Source organism: Palaemon carinicauda, chromosome 42 (genome assembly GCF_036898095.1).
Source record: "Palaemon carinicauda isolate YSFRI2023 chromosome 42, ASM3689809v2, whole genome shotgun sequence".
In the NCBI taxonomy this organism is placed as follows: Eukaryota; Metazoa; Arthropoda; class Malacostraca; order Decapoda; family Palaemonidae; genus Palaemon; species Palaemon carinicauda.
The window spans coordinates 5,913,491-5,939,817 of NC_090766.1; the positions used below are offsets into that span (position 1 = coordinate 5,913,491).

Consider the following 26,327-nt stretch of genomic DNA (forward strand, 5'->3'; position numbering starts at 1 on the left):
TCAATTCAATACTTCTCCATTCATTATCTCATACTTCATAGTCCTCAGCCATGAAGGCCAGGGTCTTCCAACTCTTCTAGTGCTTTGAGGAGCCCAGTTAAATGTTTGATGAACTAATCTCTCTTGGGGAGTGCGAAGAGCATGCCCAAACCATCTCCATCTACCACTTATTTTTACAAGTGTTTATATATTTCCATATTATATCCCTTATTCCCTGTTTTTCCTTTATGCAGGAAATGCGGAAATGGGCTGTAGGAATGTCCTTGGTTGTCCTCTGCGCAGTCGTGGGAATGTGCCTGGGTATTCCTGATGCCAATCCGTCTCCCGACCCTCAGCCCGATCCAGATCCGGGGAGAGATAAGAGGCAATTGTGTAAGTAGATCAGTGAATTGAGTTATTTTTATCAATTACTTAAGATGAGTAATTAGGTTGTAAATGAGAGAATTTAATTAAGGATTATTTTCGGTGATTTATTGAAAATTATTATCTTTGAATATCATTTCTGAAGTTACAGTCATTTCTGAGTTAAATTTCTTTTTACATTTCTTTGATTTAAATCTTTTCTTCATAGAACAAAAATTATATTTGTGAAATATCTTTATATATATAATCAACTGACATTTTGCTACTTTGATTACCATTGTGGACTTGACAACATTGACAAGGAGGTTTGCCCCTCTACATCATAAAACCTCGCCAATGGGTTTTTTTAAAGGTAGTAAAAGTCTGTACTGATAGTTGCCATCCTAACCCATTGTGGAACTGTCACCTAAAACTTGTAAAATCATGTAAATAGTTGAAGTAAGAGATGCTTAAACATTCGTAAATGTAGAATAAAGTGTGTACAGTGTCCTGCATGTTGTGATGTAGCGTGTCAAACAATGTAGCAGGCATTTGCAAGTAAATTGCTTGTAGAAATATATTTGTTGGAAATAGTTTATTATAAAACATTAGTTGCAAAACAAGTAATATATGTTGTATACAAACACCAATGCTTCCAGTTCTGTTACAGAAGAAAAGGCTTACAAGCATAGCACCTAGTCTCTAAAGCTTTAGCCCAAAAAACTAAATATATTCTTAGTTACACATTGAAAGCCATATATACAGTAGTTATGTGGGATTGTTCACAATAAAAAATATTATGTCTACTATATCTTAGTAATTGTGCATGGTAAATAGCTTAGTAAAATTATGAACTGTAATGATAGGTAGATTATATTTACTGCCTGATTGTGCCATATTTACTGATCAATTAAACTGCTTTTGCATGCATTGTCCTCCCTTAATTTAATTAACTCATGAAAATTATTTGAATTAAAGATATTTGTAAGATAAACAATTTTAGTGCTTCTCCAACTATTTGGCCACTTATATATACAATTCTGAAAATTATTCATATCTACTACAGTATAGTCTACTGCATAGATATTAGATTTCAAAATGTCCTCTGACCAGAGATTAATTTCATTATGTATCTGGAATCCCCAAGCTTAATCTAGCAAGTGGTTCGATTGACTGGGAACAATCTTCTATTACAAAATTAAGGGAGGACCTCAGTGTATTATTGTGTTTTACTAGTCTCAGAGGTTCATGTTCTGAAATTGGATGAAAGCCTATGCTCAGTCATTAGTGAAGTTGCTTACAATAATACCAGCTGTTAGTGACATTTATCTTCACATAAAACAAACATTTTTATCTGTGAATTGTTAGAAACTTGAAACTTTTTAACATCTTTCCATTCTGCCTGACCTTAGTAAGAACACTGGCTTCCCATCTCAATGGTCTTGACATTAAGAAAGTATCTTTGTTAACCATCAACTATTTTATTGCTGAAGACGACCAAGCCTCATAAATGTTGAATGAAGAATATAGCTGATATAAGTGGTATGAAAACTGAGCTTTGCTACAAAATATTTTCAATCCAACTATCCTTTGCATCCTTGAAATATCTCTAGGAATACCGGCAGCTGTCTTTCCATAATCAGTGACCACCCACACAATCTTCAGATTACATCCCCTTACCCACGGATCTCAACTTGAGGTATTCTGGAAGTTCAAAAGAATAAATTATTTTCCAAAGAATTTTTCAGGGTCTCTACATTCTATTCTTAGGTTATAATCAATAAATTGCTCTTGATTATTTATTCAGACTTTGTTATTTCTCAATTAAATGTCTAAGCTTTCCTGAGGGTTTCAGAGTCCAAAATTAGGAAAATATAAAAGTGAAGCAAGATATGAATAGAAATAATTTTATTTACAATAGATATACTGTATATAATATAAGTTTAAAAAAAACAGGTTGCAAGCTCCCAGGTTATATTGGTCAAAGACCATTTGGCATTCTAGCTTAAGGTGTCACTTTGTATTAAAATATTTATCGACCTCAAGATCTAGCTGAAGAGAAATGCTTCAAAATGGCATCAGGCTTCACTTGAAATGGCGAATATTTTATGGATAGTTTAGCAGCATCAATTAGTTTCAATTCATTAACCGAATGGAAATGTGTATGACGAAATATAAATACAGTTGCACGGCTCTCGCGTTCACACTGGAATTGCCCAATTATCTTTCTAAGTGATGATCATCATGAGGTACAAGTAAGGTTCACATGGAGATACTTATAAAGGCTGCTATGATGTTGAGGGCCAGAGGAAGAGCCTTTGATGCTGCTGCCTGACGATAGATAAAAGATTAGAATCTGGGAAGTTAATATAGGAGCTGTAGGAGCAGGCAGAGGGAAATTATCCCTCACTGCTATTGCATTAACAGCTCCAAAGTAACTTTATCAAAAGGAGGTAGAAACTTTAAAACAAAATGTCAGTCAGATTAGTTTGGGGTAAAAAGCTTAGTGGAGAGGTGAAAGCAATAGAGTATGCTATTTTCTTGAAGACTATCAAGGAGTGGGCTGGCTACATGGAAATTTGATACTAGTATAAGACAAATGGAAATTCTAACATTTCACTGTTGAAGTTACATTAGTTAATGTATTAAAAAAGAAGGAATAAGTGTAAAAAAACTGAATATCAAGTTGTCACATATCCTGTTAATGTGATGAGAATTTAGCTCATAGGCATGAAATAAAGTCAGACAACTCTACTCTTTCCTTAGGGGCTCCGTCGTATATTCCCTACATTAACCTTGATGTGTCTTTCTGTGTGCAAGAAGATAAGCTAAAATGAGTTGAAATTTATCAAGTCTTGTCAGTTCATCAAATATTTTATTTATAGTTTTATTGTGTAAATGAGATTTCTTATCCTAAGTCCAAGCATAGTGTACAATATATGGATGTGAACATGAACCTCTGACCATATGTTTGTCTTGTAGATATTACTAACAAATAGATTTCTGTGTTATGTTGATACTGCAGCAGCTATCAATAGCATGTTACGCACTGTTGGGAAGTCCTTCCATCAAGGCATATCTGCCCTGGGTACCACACTGGATAGGCATGTTGTGCCAAGGGTGCGTTATGCAGCAGAGCGTATATCCGAAGATGTGGCACCCACGGTAGGTAATGCCATACTGAGGGCTGGCAACCATGTGGCAGTTCGCACGGCGGAAGGCTTGCAGGCGACATCCCAGTTTGTGACTAACAAAGTAATGCCTGCTATTGAGGAGACAATAGTTGATGTAAGTAATGCTGCTGTTCCTTACATTAACAAGGGCATTGATGTCATTGAGGCAGGCATTCAAAAGAGTGCACGAATCGTGTCAAAATCAACAGCCAAGGGTATTGACCGACTTGGCATGCGGGTGTTGGGTGAACAGAGACATAGCCGCATCAAAACAATTGCTACCAACATCCAAGGGGGTATTAGCAATGGCATTAACAACTTGGCTGGTGCAATAAGTAGTTTGAATTCCCCCTCTGCCCCTAACCAAGACTATTACACAAACCAAGACTACCATGACTACGTTGTTTCTCAATACACCAACGAACAAACTGGGTCAAACCTATACCCCCAAGACTACCCACAGTACCAGCAGTACTCCCCAGACTACCCTCACAATGCTGAGTACTCTTATCACCCAGTTCAGCTATTTCAACCAAACCGAGACAACCAAGGAAATGGCGGGACTGGAAGTGGAAATGGCATTGCGAAAGTGATGGACAACGCAGCTTACGCTCTCTCCAGACAATTCCTGGGACAAAACTTGACCAACGCACTTGCCCCCATCGCAAAGAGGGTTTCTAACGCCGTGGGGCAAACTATTATACCAGCAGTATCATTTGGTGACGGACGCATAGTGATAGACCTCCCCAGCAGCTCGGACGAAACCAGCAACCCTCAGGTAGAGAGGACTGATGCAGTCAGGAGTTGCACCACACCAGGCGGAGGGCGAGGATACTGTAAGGACCTCAGTGATTGCCCTGACCTGATCCTAGATCTCACCAACCTGAGGAAATCGGTGTGCTTCAAGAGCCTTTTCGTCCCGGGCGTATGTTGTCCCGCTGGACAAGGAGAGTGAGTATATTTATTAGTCTTACTTCATTTACAAAGTGTAACCCTTGCTTAGTTACACTTCCATGATAGTATAAAATCTCATGATTGAGATTTAGGTCGTATAAATCATAGTAATAACTATTTTTACTGTCTAATTACACTACTCACTATAACTTCATCATTATTTTAGAGACCCTACCACATGAAAAAGACTAGTCATCTCAGCATTCTACTTTTATAACTCCTCGCAAAAAAAATTTATGGTTTAACCTGTGCCATTTGGATCCATTGGACATTAATGAAATTGCTCATGCCTTAGATTTCTAAAAGTTTTTATTAGAATTTCTGCCCATTTTTGTGGAGCTAATGAAATCACTTGTGCCCATACCATAATTTATCTGTTATTACATCTGCACTTTTTGGTTTATCTTCAGAATATTTAACCTAAGAATTTTGTGGCATTTAGAACATTTAACCTAAGAATTTTGTGGCATTTAGAACATTTAACCTAAGAATTTTGTGGCATCTAGAACTGTCTTTCCAAATCTCTTGAAATTTCATTTTGAATTTGAAGGCTTTCTATCTCTTACACAGTACCTTACCCCGGTACTGTTCCAAGCTGTGGATAATAATTGGGCTGAACTGTTATCAATGTATCATCATCATCAAGTTTTTACATAATTTTTTTATTTTTCGAGGTTTCTTGTCAAAGTCCTCAGTTATAACATTTCTTCAAAATCTGGCTCTTTAAATTGACTGATTCTTTTATTTTCTTTTCACATACACAGCTTATCTCATCTTAATGTTATATTCTTGCCTATGCACACCACATTTCTCAACTGCTTCCTTATCTGTAATAATTTCTCCCAGTATTCCCAGTGCAATACTGTAGCCTTGAATCTCAACATTTTGTTGTTACACTTGGTCAGGATTTCCTTTAATCCTTCACTTGCATTGAAATATATTTGAAAATATATTTTCAAACACAGAGCTACGTAGACTGGAATAATGTATGCTTTGTTTTTTTGTTTTTTTCAAGGAATGGAAACAGCATCAATAACAATAACATCCCTCCATCATCTGCAACTCGACCTCCAGCTGTTGCTAAGCCACCTCTCACTCCTCCACCACCAGTAAGTAGTGTCTCGTCTTTGAAAGAAATTTCTCATGCTATCCATAATACTCTATCCGTAAGATATTTAATATTTTGTCACTATGGTCTTTCTGCAAGAGAGATAGTTGTTAAAAATTATTTAATTGAATTAAAACAAAGTGTAGTTCTTGTCCAATTTGGGAAAATGTTAAAAAGTGTAGTGTATTAGCAATAAGTTTTAGCATCGACAAATTGTAGTACAGTACGTACAGTGTAATTTTTATCGAACATATACATATACTACTGCTTGCTAGAGCTGCCAGATTCCCCTCCATTGAATGTATATTAAGTTATGCAAACTTTCATTGGAATAAAGTTGCAAGAATAAGAGAAAATAAAAAATGCAACGAAAGATTGATTCTGACAGTCAAATCTTTAACTTTAGCATGCAGTAAAACATGGCATTTATATTTTGGAAGTAATGTAGTAAATATTAAGATATAATCAAGTGAATATTACTGTTACATATAGAGGCCTTAGAAATCCTGTTTAAAAACTAACTCAAACATATATTATTATTATTATTGTTACTTATTATAGGAATAATTCACATGGACTTAACCAAACCCGCCATAATTAGCAAAGCAGCCTCCCACAGAATAAGTTGACTGTTAAAAAAAGAAAATAAGTAAATAACATATAAAGAAAATACTGTACAGTTAGAATAAGTTATTTACATAGAATAAATTTGTATTTAAGTAACAGAGTACTGTATGTTTGTTGCAAGCCTGTAGCTTTTCTGAAATACTCTGTACTCAGAATAAGATACAGTACTCTGGAATCAAGAGTCGAGGAATCTATGGTACTAAGTTGTACATTTTTCAGTGGCAGAGGTTCACTTAGCAAGACTTAAGGGTTAGTTTCAAGAAATGGTGAATTTTTTATTATGAAACCAGCTGAGTTTCGATCAGAATAGGTACTATATTTATGACTGTAACCTATGCCCTTTATTGGGGACTACCAGTTGGTATAGTTTTTACTGCTCACTAGGTATTAAAGGTCCTTTTCTGTGTCCCATTTAAAGGTGACTATAGTCCATTTCTTTTAGCGATGCATATTTGCACCGACTTGCAGCGGTGCCCTTTTAACTCGGAAAAGTTTCCGGATCGCTGATTGGTTGGACAAGATAATTCTAACCTATCAGTGATCAAGAAACTTTTCCGAGCTAAAAGGGCACCGCCGCGAGTCGGTGCAAATATGCATCGCTAAAAGAAATGGACTATAGTTGTGCATTACGCAACCGGCCCCTTAATGTAAGGGTAACGATGGGAAAGAAGAAGTTGCATTGCTTGTTTCATTTCATTATTATCTATTCTAACTTTGCTCCAGTTGTTATCTATTGCTTAAGGATATAAACCCTCATTGTTGAAATAATGTATTTTAACACACATACAGTACTTTAGGGCAACTATATATCTTTAGGTTTGATTTGTACTTTTAAGAGAAATGTTGAAAAGTGGACTCTGAAGAGGGAGTCATCAGATTTGGAAAGGCTATGAAAAACATTAAACCAAAGCTCAAGTCCTTCTCTGTGAATATAATTTCAATAGTTAATCAAATAGAAAATCTTCATAAGATATATGAATGAAAATGTGCATTTTCAGAAATCAGTTTGAATACTGTACCTTTCTGGGATGTTTAAAATAAAAATCGGAAATATCACTACGTGTACTAATGTTTGGTGTTAATATATTTAGACGTATTTTTTTACTTTGGCAAATTAACTACTTCAAATCTGTATATGAAAAGAAAAATTATAGAGAAAAAGTCTCGTCTTTTCAGTATAACTAAATATGGTCATCATCATAGCTTAATATGACAGACACCCAACAATTGAAGCGTTCTTTTATTGACACTTAAGTCAAAGTTGTCTAAATTATGAGACAGTGGGCATGATTGGAGAATATGATTGATGGTCTGGGTATTTTCTCCACATTCGCTTGACTGGTCAGTTTTGAGCCCCCATTTGACCAGATTTCCACCTGTTCTGACCACTCCAGCTCTAACTTTGTTGAGGGCGCAACAATTATGTCTAGGAAATGGCGCCCCATCAGCAATTTCTTCATTGGGGTCCTATAATGCACTGTTAGGGGTAGTCTACTATCAGTGTCCCTCCATTGGTCCATTCTATCATTCGGCACAGTTATATGGGCTGGCAGTCCCTCTACAGTGGCAAAGCTTTTCCCTTTTTTTTAAGTCTACTTGGAACTGACACATGAGGATGTAGTGTCTTGAGTCTAAGATTTGTTTGATCTTTTAATTTTTTTTGCTGTATGCCTCCTGATATCTGGGTGGGAGTACCAGCGAGTTTGTAGTGGTTATTGGTGGAAGTGGTGACTGCATGCCTCATTGAGCATGGGATCTATATCTTGCCATGCGATGATCTACTCCATAATGGTGCACAATACCCTTGGGGGTGCAAAGCACTGGGCTAAGGCAATTGTTCTTAGTGTGTGAGCATTGGCTCCCCACTGGATTCCTGCTAGTTTTTTTCAACAGGGAATTGCAAGAGCCAAGCTTCCCTCAGAGCTTTTGCAGATAGGTAGCAAATGACAAGTTCTATCCTCAGTTACCTGTAGGTACACTAGAAAGTGGTGATGTTCTAGCTCTATGCCAGGCCAGAAGATCATGAGTTTGCAATTGCCTTCTCTGTTTCTCATGGTAGATATGTTTCAACTTTTTGAAAGGTGGTGGCCTGTGTGGCCAGACATAAATCGTCTAAATGTAGTTTCAACACATTGTTGTCTAACATGTTTGGTTTTGATACAACTGTAATTTTTTCATAAAGAAAATCTGCTTAAAAATCTTATTTTTATTAATATTAACAAATACATAGGTTACAATAAGAGATATTCAGCTTCTGTACATTAATTCAAGAAAAATTACCTTTATTTTTTGCAAACAGGTAGCTGGTACAACTCCTCCACCTCCACCCATCCGGCCCATTGCTGAAGTAGATACGAACTCTGCTTTTGGTAAGAACATTGCTGTTGTTCGACTTGACCTTTGCTTTTCTAAAAACAAGTACAGTATATCAATAAATTACATTTAGGTAATTATTTACTCTGAATTTTTGCATTTACTCATCATACTTTCTTTGTATAGTACATAAAATCTTCCTTCTTCCTTCCTTCTAAACTTTCAATTGTTCCGTAAGCTAATACAAACCACGCTATTTACATGGGGTATTATTTTGGCGGAGCTGAAATGACGAGCCTTTAAATTTTAACGAGGGTTAACTACCCCTTCGCTAGTTAGCGGGGGGTAGGGAAGGGGTAGCTAGCTATCCCTCCACCCCCTCACACACTGTGAATAGCTCAATTCACTTTTGGCTCGGGTGATGATCAGACGTTTCTGCTCTCGCCCTCGCTTGACAGCCTTTAATCTGCTTTCTCTTTGAACAGTTTGTGTGTGAAGTTGGCCTCGACTCTAACAATGCGTACTTGCCCTGGACTTCCTAATCGCCCGTGCGGGACTTTTATGTCCTCTATGGATACGGATCCTCACGCCCTTTGCCCCCCTTTGCCGAGGTCAACGGTGTGACAAGGAAAATGTGTGTAGTGAGTGCAGGGAGTGGTCTGCCTCCCAGTGGGAGAAGTTCGGCCGTAGGCGCAAGAAGAAACCCAAGAGAGACCGATCTCCTTCGAAGGTGACTTTGAAGAAGGAGGTCTCTAGGGACTCCCCTAGCGCCGCCCGAACCTCCTCCGAAGGTCTCCCTCGTTCGGCTTCACCTGTGAAACCGCCGAGTGAGATCGCAGGCCCTAGTGGTTTTTGCCAACCTCGGGGTGGTGGAGAGGGCGTGGCCTCCCTTAGCGAGGTTGTTCCCTCTCCTCCACCGGGGGAGGATATTTTATATTTTGATGAATTTGACTGTACGGTATCTAACCATGGTTTATTTCAGCTTTGGGCTTCCTTGGGGCTTAAGGGCACTTCCTCCAAGGAAGGCCTGTTTGACTTGTTGCAGCTGGGGGCTGCAGTCAAACAGTCGCCGGTAATTCCGGAGGTTTATCCTTCAGACATTGTCGACGCTGTTTTGACTGTCCCTTCTGACGTGTCAAGTCAAATCCTTGATCCTGCTGCCTCGGATGTTGCTGAAGACTCACCTCTCCCTTCCGCGCAGCCTTCGGAGGGAAAGGTGGGTCCTCCGGTCTCTCCTGCGAGCTCGTCTCCCCCCCCGGGGTAGCGCGCTTTCAGAGACACCTCTTTGAAGGACCGATGACCCTGACTCCTTACCCAGGGGTCGCATTCGACATAAGGCCCGTAGGCCTCTTCGAGAGAGGGGGCTCCCTTCTCCCTATAAAGGGGTGAAGAGGTGCCTCTTTGGGTCTCCTTCTCCTCCCCCTGCGGAGGAACTACCTCGTCAGGAGAAGGTCATACCTACAACATCCCTTGACCTCTCTGCGCATCGTTCACGATCCCCTACTCCTGCCAGATCTTCAGTGCTGCCGTCACCTGTAATCCTACAGGCACCGTCCCCATCGGGAGAAAAGGACTCTGGGGTTAAGTCCCTGGCCCCTGTGCGCGCACCTGCGCGCTTGCATGCAGTTGAGCGTAGGTCATCTTCGTCACCTACTCGTCAACGATCTCCTGTTCGCCAGCGCTCTCCTGCTCGCCAGCGCGCCCCTGGGCGCTCTCTTCATCTTGAGGATGATCAACGCTCCCCAACGCGCCAGCGATCTCCTGCTCGCCAGCGCCTTTATGGGCGCGCTCTTCAGCCTGTGAAGGACCAACGGGCCAGCGATCTCCTGCGCGCCAGCGCTCTCCTGGACATCCAGAGAAGGTACAACGCCTTCCAACGCGCCAGCGATCTCCTACTCACCAGAGCTCCCCTGCTCGCCAGCGCTCCTTAGGGCGCCCCCAGCCTGAGAAGCAACAACTTCCTGATGGGCGCACTGCGCACCATCACTCTCCTGCGCGCGCGCAAGCACGCACTAGTGCCTGTGCCTGTTGCACGCCCTGCGCGCCCACGCTCGCCAGCGCCCTCAAGATCTTCTGATTCAGACGCTCGCAAGGGTTCACCTTTGCCTCACTCGTCGATTCCTGCACTCCCAGTTGCCCCTGCGCGCCCTTCGATTTCTGAGCGCCTCTTAAGTTTGGCGCACACACGCCCACGATCTCCTACAGCTCGCCCTTCACGCCAACACGCTGTGGGGCCTGCAGGCTCTAAAGAAGGGGCCTCCCCTTCATGCGCCCCAATCACTGACAGATCTGCGCGCCACCAGTTGAGGGAGATCAAGTCTTCTAGGAGACATCTCTCTCCCTCCCACCATCACCAGCGCTCTCCGAAGAGGTCGCACGCCCACTCGCCAGCTCATTTTCTGGAACGTTCTCCTACGCGTTCATATGCACTCTCTCCTACTCGACCTCGTGCATACTCTCCTGCGCGCCATTCACCTGCGCGCTCCCACGCGTGTTCAACTGCGCACCAATCACCTGCGCGCCATCATTCGCGGTCCTATGTCCGCCATTCTCCTACGCGCGAACGCTCACCCACAAGACGCTCGCCTACGCGCCATCGCGCTACCTCGCCCGCGCGCGAAACTTTTTTCACGAGCTCTCCCGGGCGCGGCATCGCTCCCGCCCGTGTGGGTCATACGGATCGCAAGGATCCTCAGCAGGACGCTCCTCCTGGGAGGCGTTCCCAGGATTCACCTCCGCGCAAGAGGAGGACAACGGCAGAACAAGAAAGATTGGCAGAGAGGTCTAGGCAATCATCTTTTTCTTTTCAGGAAGGCCCCGTGGTGTCCACTCCTAAGGGTCGCGAGATCCCCTTTTCTCCATCGGGGATTGCTGACACAGCGTCAGTTACCTGTCTACCATGGTTCCGCCACATGATCAATGCTGTGGTCCAGGCTATTAAGCCTTCCAGCACTGATCAGGGACGGGACCCTGTGACGGGTTCTCCACCGTTGAAGAAAAGGAAAGGAGTGGGCTTCGTGGTGACTCCTCCCCGGGAAAAGCTGGTCTCCAGGAACCCCATCAGGCGGACCCCTTCTCCAACCTCTGCAGCTCCACCCCCTCCTGTAGATGAGTTTATCTCGTCCTCGGGGGATTCCTCTAACTCGGAGAATTCTCCCTTGGCACCAAGGGGAGAATTTTCTCCGGATAGAGGAGGGGTTGCACGGGAGGAGGTTCCTCCTCGGGCGTCTGTGTTGGAGTCCTACTTTCCTCCCAGGAGGGAATCGAAGGACACTAAGACTGTTCCAAAATCTTCATCGAGGATTCGTCAAGAGCCAGCTATCCCTGGGGAGGACGTCCACGTTTCTCCCCAAGAAGACCTCTTGGGGATGGGAGACTTAGCTGCCAGTCCACCAAGAGGAGAGCACAGCGAGTCAGAATATGCGTTCTGGCAGGTCCTTGGATTGATGAGGGAGCTCAACAAAATCAAGGACCCGGAGACAGCCCCTCGCGAGGGGAAAGACACCGTGCTTGACGAGGTCTTTGGTGTCCAGAAGCCCCCCAAGACTAGTGCGGCTTTGCCCTGGTCTAAAGGGGTGAAAGGCGCCTAAGACAAGGTCAAAGCTCAACTCTCCGGTCTGGCCTCCTCAGGACGTTCTTCTGCCGGGTTCAGACTCCTCCCACCTCCTCTAGTCCAACAGAGGAGGTATTTCGAGATCGACGGGGAGTCTTGCATGTCTCTTCCACTCCATCATTCCGTGGAAGAACTAGCAAAGGGAACTTCTTTCGAGAAGCTCTCTACCCGGCAGGTGACGTTTGCGGCGTCAGAGACCCAAAACCTGGAAAAAGTCGCGAAGAATGCCATGGAGGCAACTTCGTGGCTTGATCTCTGGCTTGGGTCTCTGGGTATCCTATTGCGATCCGAGGATCTGTCCAAGGAGAGCAATAGGAAAGCTTTGGAGACCTTCCTCCTCTCGGGCACTCGCTCTATTGAGTTTCTAGCCCACCAGGTCACTAACCTGTGGGCCAACTTGATCCTCAAAAGACGCGATTCAGTGTCCGAGAGGTTCCATCCGAAGATCCCCACTGCAGACGTCAGCAGGCTCAGGCACTCTTCTATTTTTGGAGGGGAGTTACTGGAGCCTCGTGACATGGAGCAGTCGGCTGAGAGGTGGAGGAGATCGAACCAGGACTCTCTCCTCCGAAGGGCCCTGACATCTCGGCCCTATAAACCTCCAGCCTCTCAACAACAACGTCAACAGCAGCCTCGCCAGACAACTAAGTAGGCTCCGGCAGCTAAGGCAAGCGTGTCTAAGCCGCAGTCCTTTCAGCCGAAAGACAAGAAACGCGGCAAGTCCTCTAAGGGAGGTAGAACTCCTAGAGGAAGCGGCAAAGGTCGCAAACACTAGGAGGGGCAGTCCCCCCGCGTGTCCACCTGTGGGGGGGATGCCTAAAAAGTTGCGTGCAGAGGTGGCAGCAACTCGGGGCCGACCCTTGCACGGTCTCTGTGATCGGTCAAGGGTATCGCGTCCCGTTCACATCTCTACCTCCCCTGACAGCGAATCCAGTGTCGTTGAACTCCTATGCCTTGGGATCGGCAAAGGGGTTGGCCCTCCGGGCAGAAGTCGAGACCATGCTCAAGAAGGATACTCTCCAGGAGGTCGACGACGGCTCCCCAGGCTTCTTCAGTCGACTCTTTCTTGTAAAGAAGGCGTCTGGAGGCTGGAGACCGGTCATCGACCTCTCAGCACTAAACAAGTTTGTTGTACAAACTCGTTTCAGTATGGAGACAGCGGACATGGTCAGACTTGCAGTGAGACCACAAGATTTTATGTGCACTCTGGATTTGAAGGACGCGTACTTCCAGATCCCCATCTATCCGTCTTCCAGGAAGTACTTAAGATTCAGCCTAGACGGCGAGACCTACCAGTTCAAGGTGCTGTGTTTCGGTCTCTCCACGGCACCCCAGGTGTTCACCAAGGTGTTCACTCTGATCTCGTCGTGGGCTCACAGGAACGGCATCTGTCTCATTCGTTATCTGGACGACTGGCTAATCCTGGCAGACTCGGAGTCGACCCTTCTGCGACACCGAGACAGGCTTCTGGAAGTTTGCCAAGATCTAGGGATCTTGGTAAATCTCGAGTAGTCCTCTCTGCGCCCTACGAAGAAACTGGTATACCTAGGCATGAAACTAGACACGATTCTCCACAAAGCCTTTCCATCAGACGAAAGGATAGCAAGGCTGAGGAAGGTAGCAGAACCTTTCTTCAGACGAGGAGAGCTTCCAGCCCAACTGTGGTTACGTCTCTTAGGCCATCTATCATCTTTGGTTCGTCTTGTTCTAAACAGCCGCCTCAGGATGAGATCCCTTCAGTGGCGGCTGAAGTCACGATGGAATCAGGGAAACGATTCCCCGGACTTCCTAGTTCCCATAGGACCTTTGGAACAGGCGGATCTTCGATGGTGGCTGGACGACGAGAACCTACGGAAGGGAGCAGATCTCCTCGTCCTCCCCCCAGATTTGACTCTGTTTACGGACGCGTCAAATCAAGGGTGGGGGGCCCACATTCTGAACCAAAGAGCCTCAGGCCTTTGGTCAGAGTCGGAAAGGTGCCTCCACATCAACCTGCTAGAATTGAAGGCCGTTTTTCTGGCTCTTCAACAGTTCCAACAAACCCTGGCGGGCCACTCCGTGGTGGTGATGAGCGACAACACCACAGTAGTGGCTTATATCAACAAGCAGGGAGGTACCTTCTCGCAACAGCTATCCCATCTTGCAGTAGAGATTCTGAGATGGTCCGAAGCCCGCTCGATCTCACTGTCAGCTCGCTTCATTCCTGGCAAGAGGAATGTCCTCGCCGACAGCCTCAGCAGGGCGACGCAGATAGTGAGTACCGAGTGGTCTTTGGATCCTCAGATAGCCAACAAAGTCCTGACTTTGTTGGGTTTTCCGACTGTAGACCTGTTTTCGACAGCCTTGAATTTCAGGCTGCCCCTTTACTGCTCTCCAGTCCCGGACCCCAAGGCTTTCTGGCAGGATGCATTTCAACACAGGTGGGACAACATGGACGTTTACGCCTTCCCACCTTTTTGTCTGATGAGAAGGGTGCTCAGCAAGGCCAACCTATCGGTCAACCTCTCCATGACTCTCATAGCTCCGCTATGGCATCATGCGGAATGGTTCCCGGACCTTCTGCAACTCCTAACGGAACCCCCAAGAGAACTCCCTCCACGTCACGAGCTACTCAGACAACCACATTGCAACATCTTCCACAAGGCCGTAGCTTCGCTTCGGCATCACGCCTGGAGACTATCCAGCGACTCCTCACGGAGAGAGGATTTTCTCAACAGGTTGCGGACAGGATGTCTCGGCACCTGCGAGAATCCTCTGCCAACGTCTACCAGGCGAAGTGGAAAGTCTTTTGTGGTTGGTGTCGTGGAAGGGGTTTCTCTCCGCTCGATGCCACTATTCCAACAATAGCGGAGTTCTTTGTATATCTTCGGGAGGAAATGCGCCTTTCGGTCTCGGTGGTGAAAGGCTATCACTCAGCCTTAAGCTTAGCCTTCAGGCTGAAAGGAGTGGATATTTCCTCTTCGTTGGAACTTTCTCTATTCATACGCAACTACTGTACGAGCTTACTTGCCCCCAGTCGGAAGTCAGACCCCCTCCTTGGAACGTGGTTCAAGTGCTCAGGGCTCTGAAAAGAGCTCCCTTTGAACCATTACGCCAGACGTCTGATCGCCACCTAACGTGGAAGACGGTGTTCCTACTCGCGTTGGCCTCGGCCAAACGAGTAAGTGAACTTCACATGGTCTCTCCTACGACGTTGCCCATTCAAGGGGATGGGGGTAGGTAACGTTCAGGTTCGTCCCTGAGTTCATTGCTAAGACTCAAAACCCTGGGGTGTCGGATCCAAGATTCGATTCCTTCAAGGTAAAGAGTCTACGTTCTGTAACAAGTGACCCTGACCATCTGTTACTGTGCCCAGTCAGGAGTCTGAGGCACTACCTCAAAAGAACAGCTGCAGCCCGTCCTCATGTGCAAGCTTTGTTTGTGAGCACAGGAGGACAAAGAGGAGGGTCACCAAGAACTCCATCTCTTCATGGATTCGCAAGGTGATAAGCAGCACCTTGAATCCCGACTCTCCTCCGTCACGTCGTCCCAGAGCTCACGACATCAGGGGTGTTGCTACTTCCCTGGCCTTCAAGAGAAACTTCTCTGTGACGCAGGTTCTACAAGCTGGGGTCTGGAAACGTCAGACGATGTTCACAGCCCACTACCTGCAAGACTTGACCCACAGGAACCTCGATACGTTTTCTATCGGTCCTGTGGTGGCTGCACAACAGCTGGTCTAACCTCAGGCTCCTTATTGGACAAGTAGAAGAAGGTTGAGGGCATTGTTACCCGGTTTTAGTCTGCGTGTATGAAAGAGTATGTCTGGCCCTTACTTCTTTCTTCATTCTCCCCTCTCTTGGGGATAGCAGCATCCAGGTCTTTGCGCAGCTGACCTCAACCTCTGCAGGTAAACCATGTTTCCTTGTGCTCCTAGTATTAGCCTTAATACTGTCGCGTCTCCCATACCCTGACGAGGTGGTATTGGGAACGTCCTAGCCTAGAGTTCCACATAAGAACTCCAGGTCAACTTCCTAGGACGAGTCACGTTATTCTCCTTCACACACATCCTAGTAGGCCGCACGATGGTCAAACATAACAACGTGTGAGGGTTAGGGGCTCCCGTTCCTTGAGTTCTACAACTCGGAATTGGAGTCCACGGGTAAAGCCGAAGCCAGAAGGCTGGGGACTTTCCGCCCTTCCTAAGGGTAAATCACCCCATGTAAATAGCGTGGTTTGTATTAGGTTACGGAACAAATGACAAATTTCGTGGATAATTTGTATTTTTCCTACCATACAAACCTTAGCTATTTACGCAAATGTTACCCGCCAGCCCTGACCCCTAAGTCAAGTCCTACCTTTAAGTGAATTGAGCTATTCACAGTGTGTGAGGGGGGGAGGGGTAGCTAGCTACCCCTTCCCTACCCCCCGCTAACTAGCGAGGGGGTAGTTAACCCTCGTTAAAATTTAATGGCTCGTCATTTCAGCTCCGCCAAAATAATACCCCATGTAAATAGCTAAGGTTTGTATGGTAGGAAAAATACAAATTATCTACGAAATTTGTCATTTTGCTTTCTACCAAATTTCCAGGGAAGAAGTACACCAACTACAGAATAATTTTGTTACTATACCATTCATATAGACCATATCAAAATACTTAATGATTGATTAATAAATTATGACATTTTAAATAAGTGAGCATGTCCAAAATCTTTAGATGTTGATTTTCATACAAAATATTTATATATTGTGTAGTACTGTACATGACTTCTATGTTCTCCTTTCATTAAAGCAATGATGGAAATGTTACTTGACTAAGGATCCTTCCTTTTTTAACAGAATGTGGCGTACCCAAGATACCTACATTCCGTGTGGTAGGCGGTGTAGAATCCCGTCGAGGGCAGTGGCCTTGGATGGCAGCCATATGGCTACATGGTCCAAAGAAGACAGAATTTTGGTGTGGAGGCTCTTTGATATCTAGCGAGTACATCCTTACAGCTGCTCATTGCACCAAAGATTCCAGAGGAAAGACGTGAGTGGGACTAAAAGCTAGGCTTTGAAGTTTCAGTTGACCGTCAGGTTTTGAGAGGTTTCACAACTTTTTCATTAAACATGAAACCATTCTTAACCCTTTTACCCCCAAAGGACGTACTGGTACGTTTCACAAAAGCCATCCCTTTACCCCCATGGACGTACCGGTACGTCCTTGCAAAAAAATGCTATAAAAATTTTTTTTTCATATTTTTTATAATTTTTTGAGAAAATTCAGGCATTTTCCAAGAGAATGAGACCAACCTGACCTCTCTATGACAAAAATTGAGGGTGTTAGAGCAATTTAAAAAAATATACTTCAAAATGTGCTGGGAAAAAATAACCCCCTGGGGGTTAAGGGTTGGAAATTTCCAAATAGCCTGGGGGTAAAAGAGTTAAATAACGACGTAATAAAGAAACTTCTGTTCCAGGGAGCTCTAAGTAGTATCTTCTTTTTTCCTGCAGGTTCAATCCACAACAGTTTAGTGTGAGGCTTGGAGATCACAACATCTTCAGTGAAAGTGATGATTTCATTTCAAATCCTCAGACCTACAGGTTAGTTGGAGAATAGTATTTTCAATTTACTGTATAACACTGACAAAATTATCAGAAGTTGCTGTGCAAGCAAAAAAAATTTATAATTTTGGTTAATTTCTAGGTAGCCTGGCAAACAAAATATAAATCATTAAAGAAAATTAAACCTCTCTAAATTAAGTTCTTAAACTTGTAGTTACAGAATTTTAACTAGATTTAATTGGGACCTACACCTTTTTAAGACAGGCAATTATTTTATTTCATTTTCAAAACTTGATAAAAAAAGCAAAAATGTTTTTGCTCTAATAAAAGAGCTTGGTACTGAGGCCTTTAAGGCCATTCAATACACAAGTACAACTGTAAAATAAAAGTTGAAAGACATTTGATGGCAATATGGCAAAAAGGAAGCAGAAACGAAAGAAAAATAGATATAAAAAAATGCATTTATGGGCTGAAGGAACACCTCAAAGACCCTTGAGCAATGCCTACACTGCATCGTATGAGGTGCTCTTACTGCTCTACCCCCTCTGAGGCAAATACGTAAATGGTAAAGGTTTAAAGGTCACTCATGAATTGCGGAGGAAAGTGATAGGACAATGCCCTAAGGACTGACCCTATACTGTATACAAATGATCAGCACCCAAGCCCCCTCTCCATGAAGCGAAGGCTGAGGAGGACCAAGCAATAGCTGCTGGTGACATATAGGCTTCCACAAATTCCCTGTCCCTAGCTCACAAGGATAGCGAGGTTGTAGACACTATTAGAAACCATGAAACTTGATCGGGTCTCAAACTCACGTCCAACATACTGTATATGTGTGAAGGATGTTTCCAATAGGTTGCCACAACTTTATATCAGAATGCAGTTTTGTTTTGCAACTAGTAAAACAATATATAATAAGAACTCTTTTCTTGTTAGGGAAATAAATAAAATCAGTACCATAGCAAATGCATATTTATTAAAAATATATCGCTAAAAAACAGCAGCTTTGCAATGGAGATGTAGTCCATGAAAATTTTTAACTTTCTTTGTGAATCTGTATATTGCAGAAACTGCATTTTATTTATGAAAGTTAAAACAGTATAAATCTATCTTCACATTCCTAAACAGGGTGACTAGCATTCAACCACATCCAGATTTCAAGGCTCACGGGTTCTACAATGATGTCGCACTCATCAAACTGGATCGAAAAGTCAACTTCTCTGAATATATTCTGCCTGTGTGTCTGCCAACAGACAGTATGGCAAGACAGCCATTGAATAGTATGGTCGGGCAGACACCGTCTGTCATAGGCTGGGGATCCACCTATTATGGTGAGAATTCAAAGGACTTTTAATATATATGAAATATGGCCTAAGTTGTAGAATGCAAATATAATGCATGTAAAATATTCTTCATTCGGTAAAATACCTGTGGTTGTGTAAGACATACTTTAGGTTTACTGGTAACTTATTTATCACACTAATTCTTTTGTTACAATATTAATAAGTATAATTATTTTGTTATAATATTAATATCTCACCTTGCAAATTCCTGCATGTTAGGTGGACGTGAAAGTGCCACTCTTCGGGAGGCACAGCTGCCTGTCTGGTCAAACAGTGACTGTGACGATTCCTACTTCCAGCCCATTACAGAAGTGTTCTTGTGTGCTGGTTTTGTGGAAGGAGGCCGTGATGCCTGTCAGGTGAGACAAAGAAATTTAATTTTTAAAAAGATTTAAAGTTTAACAGTGAAAAATTAAATACTTTACAGTATTCGTAATTTGCTAACATAAATAATTTTGTGAGAAATATTTTCATGTAGCTTAGTGATCTAGTTTAAATAGCTATGTTCATTATAACTTGAAATATCAACAATTCAAAGATATTTAATGTTTATATAAATTAATAAATCAAGTATTATTAGTTTAACTCAATAGAAATTGTGGATAGGAGACCAAACTTCTCTACATCCCCCTTTGTGTAGGTAAAAACAAAATTTTACAATTTGAGAGGTCTACTCCTAGAAATGAGTCTCATAAAACCTTATGCTATATTACCTACAGTACCAAAACTTGATCAGATCTTTGTTTCCAAAATTATTTTGTACAACCTTACTTCTGAATAATTGTATTATTATTGAGGAGCTAAGTCAGACCGTTAAGTTGAAACAGGGCTGGCTATAAGAGTTTAAATGATCGTGTGAAATTTTGATTGGAGCTATATGACCAAGTGATGAAAATGTGTTTGCTCCTATGTGAATACAAACTCTCGTCATTTATAAGGGTTTACTCTTAAGTTATTTGGCTACTACCAGAAAGAAACAATTCTTGGGATGCTGGTAACTTTTTGTAATTATCAGCTGTTCACCCATGCTGCAGGCAAGCGCTGCAACCTCATCGAGGCTGTTCACTTTTCTCCTGGTTGTCGTAGAGAACCGACATCTGCCACGATCTCTCTCCACCCTATGTTGTTCCTAACCTTTGTACCTTTCCTTCCTTGTGTACTTGAGATTATGAGTAGTGCTCAAGGTAGTATGCGTACTTTCCCTGGCCTTGAAGGTAGCTCTTGTGGTACCCTCATGAACCAGGTCGAGGTAGATCCTCATATTTTGTCTCCAAGTTGCCGTAGTAAGCGGTGGTCGTATTCTTTAACTCGTGATTTTTGCATGATTGGCAGCCCTCTCAGTGGAAGAAGTACTGTATGGTGTTCATCACAAGGCGGCACCTAAGAGAGATCATTCTCCTCCTGCTTCTTCCACTTTTGAAAGGAACAAACAGAAGCCCTCTCTAGTGATACATATTTCCCTCTCAGATCCTTCTTTATCGGAGTTTTCTAAGGCCCCAGTAACCAAGAATGGCGGTTTTGTTGAGCACAACATTAATTTTATTGATATATTGTCTCCTATAAAACATTATGAGCCTGATTTGACCCATAGTGATAAGAGATTCTTTGGCATCACGATATGTTACAAGCATCATTAGTACCTGACCATGCGAGTAGGAACAGGTCTCTCTCTCACTCTCCCCCAACGAGTGTGCCGAGTGATCGATGCTTTTCTTTTTCAGATATTTTAGAGCAAGGGGATTTCTCTACTTTACAAAAATCTCCCGGTAGTTCAAGGTGTCTTCTCGTATAGACTCCGAGTCATGTTACCGAGGATAAATGTGTCTCTCTTTTAACAGAGGCAGCTCTCTTAGAGGGCTCTCATTATTCTCCAGTTCGCTCGCATAGTGAATCAGACATTCCTCTTACACCGAGGGCTCTTAGACATACTTTCTTAAGACAGAAGGGATCCGCAGATTCCATAAAGCAGGATCCTTTTTTCAGGTAATGTCAGGACGTTCACTAATTCTGAATTGCAGGTTTGGCTCTACAACCAAGGGTCAAACTAGTTCCTAGGCTTGTAAAAACAGCCAGGAAACAAGAAACTTCTAATTTTCAGAATTCTGACAAGAAAAAGGTTGTGGAGCCTTAACTGCTCTAGGGATCAAGCCTTACATCAGAAATGAAGGTCTGACCCCCCCCCCCTCCATATTATTCTGCCCTTAAGCGTAAGCGCTTCCCATAATAATTCTTTTTCTTCGAACAGATCCAAACCATCGATATCACAGATTCATTATGACAGGCTCAATAGTCGAGATCACAGATTTTTCAGCTCATTGCTCTCGCTCAAGGAAAGAACGTAAAGAAGTTCAGAGCAAAGTGAAAAATTTCAGGCCGATTTTTATGAAGGTACCTAACTCGGTAGTTCCTCGACAAGATAAAGAAGTTCAGAGCAAAGTGAAAAATTTCAGGCCGATTTTTATGAAGGTACCTAACTCGGTAGTTCCTCGACAAGATAAAGAAGTTCAGAGCAAAGTGAAAAATTTCAGGCCGATTTTTATGAAGGTACCTAACTCGGTAGTTCCTCGACAAGACGTGTCCCCTGAATTGGCCCGAGGTTATCTTGGTTACTACCGGGGTATCACTTTTGAAATTTTCTAGCTTCTAGTACAGATAATGAACCTGATTACATGCCTGGATGGTATCGATGATCCTCGTCTCTTTAGGAGACAGTTGCTGTATGCATGTGTCAACTCGGTTGAACAGTCTCCACCAGACAGGGATATTACCAGCCAGGTAAGGATGTTCTATCTGTCGCAATGGAAGCAGGAAGCATGACGATCTAGCTTGTCTGTTCTTCACTTTTTGAGGGTACTAATAAAAAATTCTGTTGAGCAGGACTAAAAGGATAATGTGAGTCCTTTCATTAGAGTCTAGATCTTGTAGAAATATCCCACTATTGCTTTCTTTATTCTTCTCCTTTCCTATGTTAATATCTTCCTCTCAGAAGAACTGAAATAGAAGATCCCACATGTGACCATACTCGCACTATACTGAGAAGAGGTTGTTGTCACTGTGCACGCATTTGCTATATTTGTAGGTTCTTTTACGAGCCATTTTGTCTTTCACCACTTGTATGCATACCTCTTTGAAATTTGTCTCCTGTTGTGGCACAAGTTGGTAAATCATGTCATCAACCTGCCCCCCCCCCCCTTACTACAGTATAAACTGGTGATTGTGGCTTTGATATCTGCCATCTCCACTCTGAGAATTCTCCTTTTGGGCAGCATATCATCTGTAGTATAGCAACAGCCTCAGGTTGAGTGGGTAAATTAGGTGAAGAGTCTGGGATTGTGACTGCACGGCCAACATAGGGAAGTATAGTCCTTGATCCTAAGGGCAAATTTACCCTGGAAGCTAAAATTGGTGGCAAAAAGACACCCAACTTCATGCATGTTGTTCAGGAACTTGCAACTTTAATAAGTGCAAAATCATTCTATTTTCCCTTACTTGTCAAGGAAAAGTCCTATAAAGATGGCTTCCTATTACCAAAACCTTGAGGAGAATCCACATTCTTGCCCTGATTTAACTTGACCTTATTTGAGCAGTTGGTATTCCCTTTAGCTCCCTTAAACCAGTCTCCCTACTTAGACATGAAGTTGCCTAATTTATCTTTTATTATTTTTAGAATCCAAAAATCTGTTGGTACAAAGAAGGAATTTTTGCTGTACTTCAAAATATTACCAAGGCGTGGTGAAGAGGGAAAGGATGCTTCATCTCTTTTACTAACCAAGAAAGACTACCTTTTGAGACGAGCCTTCTCAAAGAATCAACCAAGATATCTAGAAAGGCAATCTGGGCTGAATCCATCCCAATACTTGGTAGATCGTCTGCCTTGTAGATTATAATTTTCCTTGCCTTGGGAGAGGGAAAGAGAGAGATCTAGCATTAGCATTCTCCAGCACCTATTTTACCTTCTCTTCAACGGGGTGGGATATTATTGGCCAAAAAACACTTATAGGCAAGTTGGTTATATCTGCCACTGCTGAGCATGCTGATTCTAACTTGCTCACTTCATTTGATGTGGGTTTTGCTAAAAAAAATTCTGTTAAGACTAAACAGAGAATTGGACTAGTACTTCTCCTAAGAATCTGAATATTGTAGAAGTCTCCCACAATCACCCTTATCTAATTGGGAGAACCAAAGTAGCGGATTCCACCTGTGGGGTCAAGTTGAGAAGAGGTCTTTTTCACAGTTCAAGTGTTTGCAACATAAGAGTTCTTTTGGCAGCTCCCGTTTTGCACTCACCACTGTTATGCTTACCTTCTCAGCACTCCTCACTTGTAGAGTACATTATACCTACATCCTTGGTACTTTCCTGTTGTGGCATAAGTTGGTATACTGGTAACCATGCCATCAACCTTGAACAGACTTTTTCACTAGGGCAATTATGGCTTTGGTGTCTGGCATCTCTGTTTGAAAATTCTCCCTTAAGGGAATTGTCTGGGCCTCTTGAATTAAGACTTGGGATATCCCATCATCTCTAGTTTAACAGCAGCTATGGGTTGAGTGGATAAAACTAGGCTTCAAGTCTCTCTGATTTGGAATGAATGACCAGCATGGAAAGTATAGTCCCTGATCCTAAGGTCCAATTAGTTGGCAACTTTGCTCTGGAAGATGAAATTGGTGGCAATAAGTCATCACAAAAGCACAACTCCACATTACTAAAACTTGTAAGTACAAGTGAAAACTTGATCTGAAGAGTCCTTATTTAAAATAGATGTATCTGAGCAGTTATTCCCACTAATTCCCAAAAATTGCTCTTCCTACTTAGAAGGCAATTTGAATATCCAATATTTTTAATAGAATATAAAAACTTCTGGTTAAGTAGGAGTTGTCTTGGCTTAATCTTTACACCACTTAATAAAGTTACTAAGGCATGGTGAAGAGGGAAGGTGCTTCACTGCTTTTGACTGGTAGACTTATTTGGGGGAAACTTTTAATATAGCAAATTTTGTCATGAATATTTTTTCTAGCTATACAAACCTGAGCCCTTTAAAATAGGAAATGTTTTCAGTGGAGCTGGAACAGCCGTTGAAGTTGTTAAGGAAATAGTTAACAATAAGTGGTGTCCCAGCGAGTAGCCCGCACACCCGCTTGCCAAAAACTTAATTGTTCCGACACTAAATACATACCCTTTAGCTTTTTAGTAGGGATATACGTTCGGCGAAGCTGGAAGACTAGCCATAAGCCTTTTAACAAGGTGTAATTACCCCACCGCTAATTAGCACACACACCAGTGTTTTTCCATGACTCTTTCTTTTGCCAATACCGAGAGCACATGTTGTTTCTCTCTGACTGCCATTTGACTAACATTGTTTTGCTTTCTCTTTTTGGGTGTGACTTTTTTCTTTTTGGAAAAAAAAGTCACCTGAGGGGCGCATATGCGTGCCTATCTTCTTCATATCCTTGGTCGAGACCGACCCCCACTCATGTCCGGCCTGCAGATGACAGCCTTGTACGGAGGACAATACCTGCGAGGAATGCCAGGAGTGGTCTTTCTCCGAGCAGGAGAAATTTTGATGGCAGCATAAGTAGTAGTCTTCCTCGAAGTTAAAGAAACCTCAGACTCCTTCTCTAACCCATCAATCTCTTCCCTTAGCTCTTGCTCATTTATTTTCCTCTGGGGAACGATGGAACAAGTGTTATCTTCCCCTAGTGAAGTGGCGCTACCCCTATTCCCACAGGGGAGTCCTCTCTTTATCTTTTGCAGATTTGGCCTTCTTTGGGTGTTGCTGGTCCACACAGGCCTTGTCGAGCTGCTATAGTTAGGAGCTTAGAGGAAGAGAAGACCGGCTTCTTCAGAGGTGGAGTTGGATCCCCCTCTATGAGGGGCTCCAAAGGTTTTGTGCCGGAGGAGTTCCCTGCTTTCAATGCCAGCGTTGTTCTGCCGTGACCAAGTTCCCCACCTTCACCAGCCGCAACTGCTGCCGCCGAAGACTGCGCTTCCCTTCGTTCTCAGTTCACTCGGCCTGCGGAGGGGGAGTAAGGTCCGAGGCATGTTCCTGTTCCGTTGGGTGGTCACCTTTACCATTCGCAGGTGAGGTCCTCCCGAGTATGCAGTTCATCAAGTTGTCGCCCTGCCTCACCTCCTCCATTCTCCAGCCCTTCGGCGCACGTTTCTCCTATGGAGGATGCTCGCCCCTCGCAAGTTCGACGCCCACCATTGTCTCAGCCTGTTCCTGTGCCTGAGTCTAGGACTGCTCGCCGTTCCCCTAGGATAACCCACAAGCCCTTGTCACCAGAGTGTAGTGCAAGCCACGCTTCTCAACACTTACCCTCGCCCTACTACAGACTCGACCACCACCTCTTTACATGGGCCCTCGTAAAGATGGACAGAAACAGCATCCCTAAAGATTACAAATAGTTTGTAGAGAGTTGCTTTTTAAGGATTTTATGCACGGCAGTTTTGTCTGCAAAGTTTGTAAACTGAAAACACTAGTAGAAGAAAGATTCCCTGGCATGATGATCCTTGCAATTGACGTTCTCCTCGTTCCTGGTCCCTAAGCACTTCAACACTTCACGCGATACTGATGCATATTAGCGACATAATTAGGACCTTCCATCTGCTCATGAAAGCGCTTCTGCGCGTCATCCTTCACCTGATCATCACTACTCATCCAGACAGGCTTCGTGTGATCATGGTTATCGTCCTGAGCCAGATCCACAGTGCTCAGGCGACCATTCTCCTGCTTGTGACCTACAGTCTACACAATTCCATGCATGATCATCCTTCCTACGACGCTCACCACACTCACTTAGACCTAGAGCAGAGCGTGATCCAGCACCTACGCGTGTCCAAGACCCGTACTCGTCGAGACCTTTCAGAGCCTCTAAGCTCTGCTACTATGCACCCTTGCCTAGTTCTGCTAGAACAACATGTGATCCAGCCCTTGCACGAGTCCCTTCACCAGTGCGTGACCTCCCTCTGATACTGTATTTGACAAGGTAGTGTCTCACCAGTTTTCAACACGTTACCTCCCAGCAGAGCTTGAGCTTCAGGTTTCATTCAGAAGCCCAGCTAGAGACCTCCCAACGAACCCCATTCGAGACGCTATGCCGGGTACCGATAAGGCCAGGGAAGCGACCTCTCCTCTCCTTTTCAGGTGCCTAAACCGAGGACTCCCAGGACCTCTCCTCTCCTTTCAGGGGCCTAAACCGAGGACTCCCAGGAGGCAGTCTCCTACTCGTAAATGCCACAGTGAGAAGTTCTTCCCAATTCCATCATTCAAGGACAAGGTTCTGTGGCTTAACGCCAGGATTCCCCTTAAGACAAAAGTCTCTTCAAG

The 26,327-nt window shown here is 43.5% G+C and overlaps 1 protein-coding gene across 1 annotated transcript in view; it reads left to right on the forward strand.

Annotated features, from left to right (window-relative positions):
• The first annotated feature begins 234 nt into the window (after window positions 1-234).
• The window catches only part of LOC137632744 (uncharacterized), a 39,636-nt gene continuing 13,543 nt past the window's right edge, over window positions 235-26,327 (forward strand). The window contains exons 1-8 of the mRNA XM_068364821.1: window positions 235-372; window positions 3,368-4,466; window positions 5,485-5,578; window positions 8,504-8,573; window positions 16,949-17,141; window positions 17,606-17,695; window positions 18,785-18,987; window positions 19,219-19,358. Of these exons, the coding sequence (XP_068220922.1) occupies window positions 237-372; window positions 3,368-4,466; window positions 5,485-5,578; window positions 8,504-8,573; window positions 16,949-17,141; window positions 17,606-17,695; window positions 18,785-18,987; window positions 19,219-19,358 (2,025 nt within the window). The 5' untranslated portion in view covers window positions 235-236. The remainder of the gene's footprint in view (window positions 373-3,367; window positions 4,467-5,484; window positions 5,579-8,503; window positions 8,574-16,948; window positions 17,142-17,605; window positions 17,696-18,784; window positions 18,988-19,218; window positions 19,359-26,327) is intronic.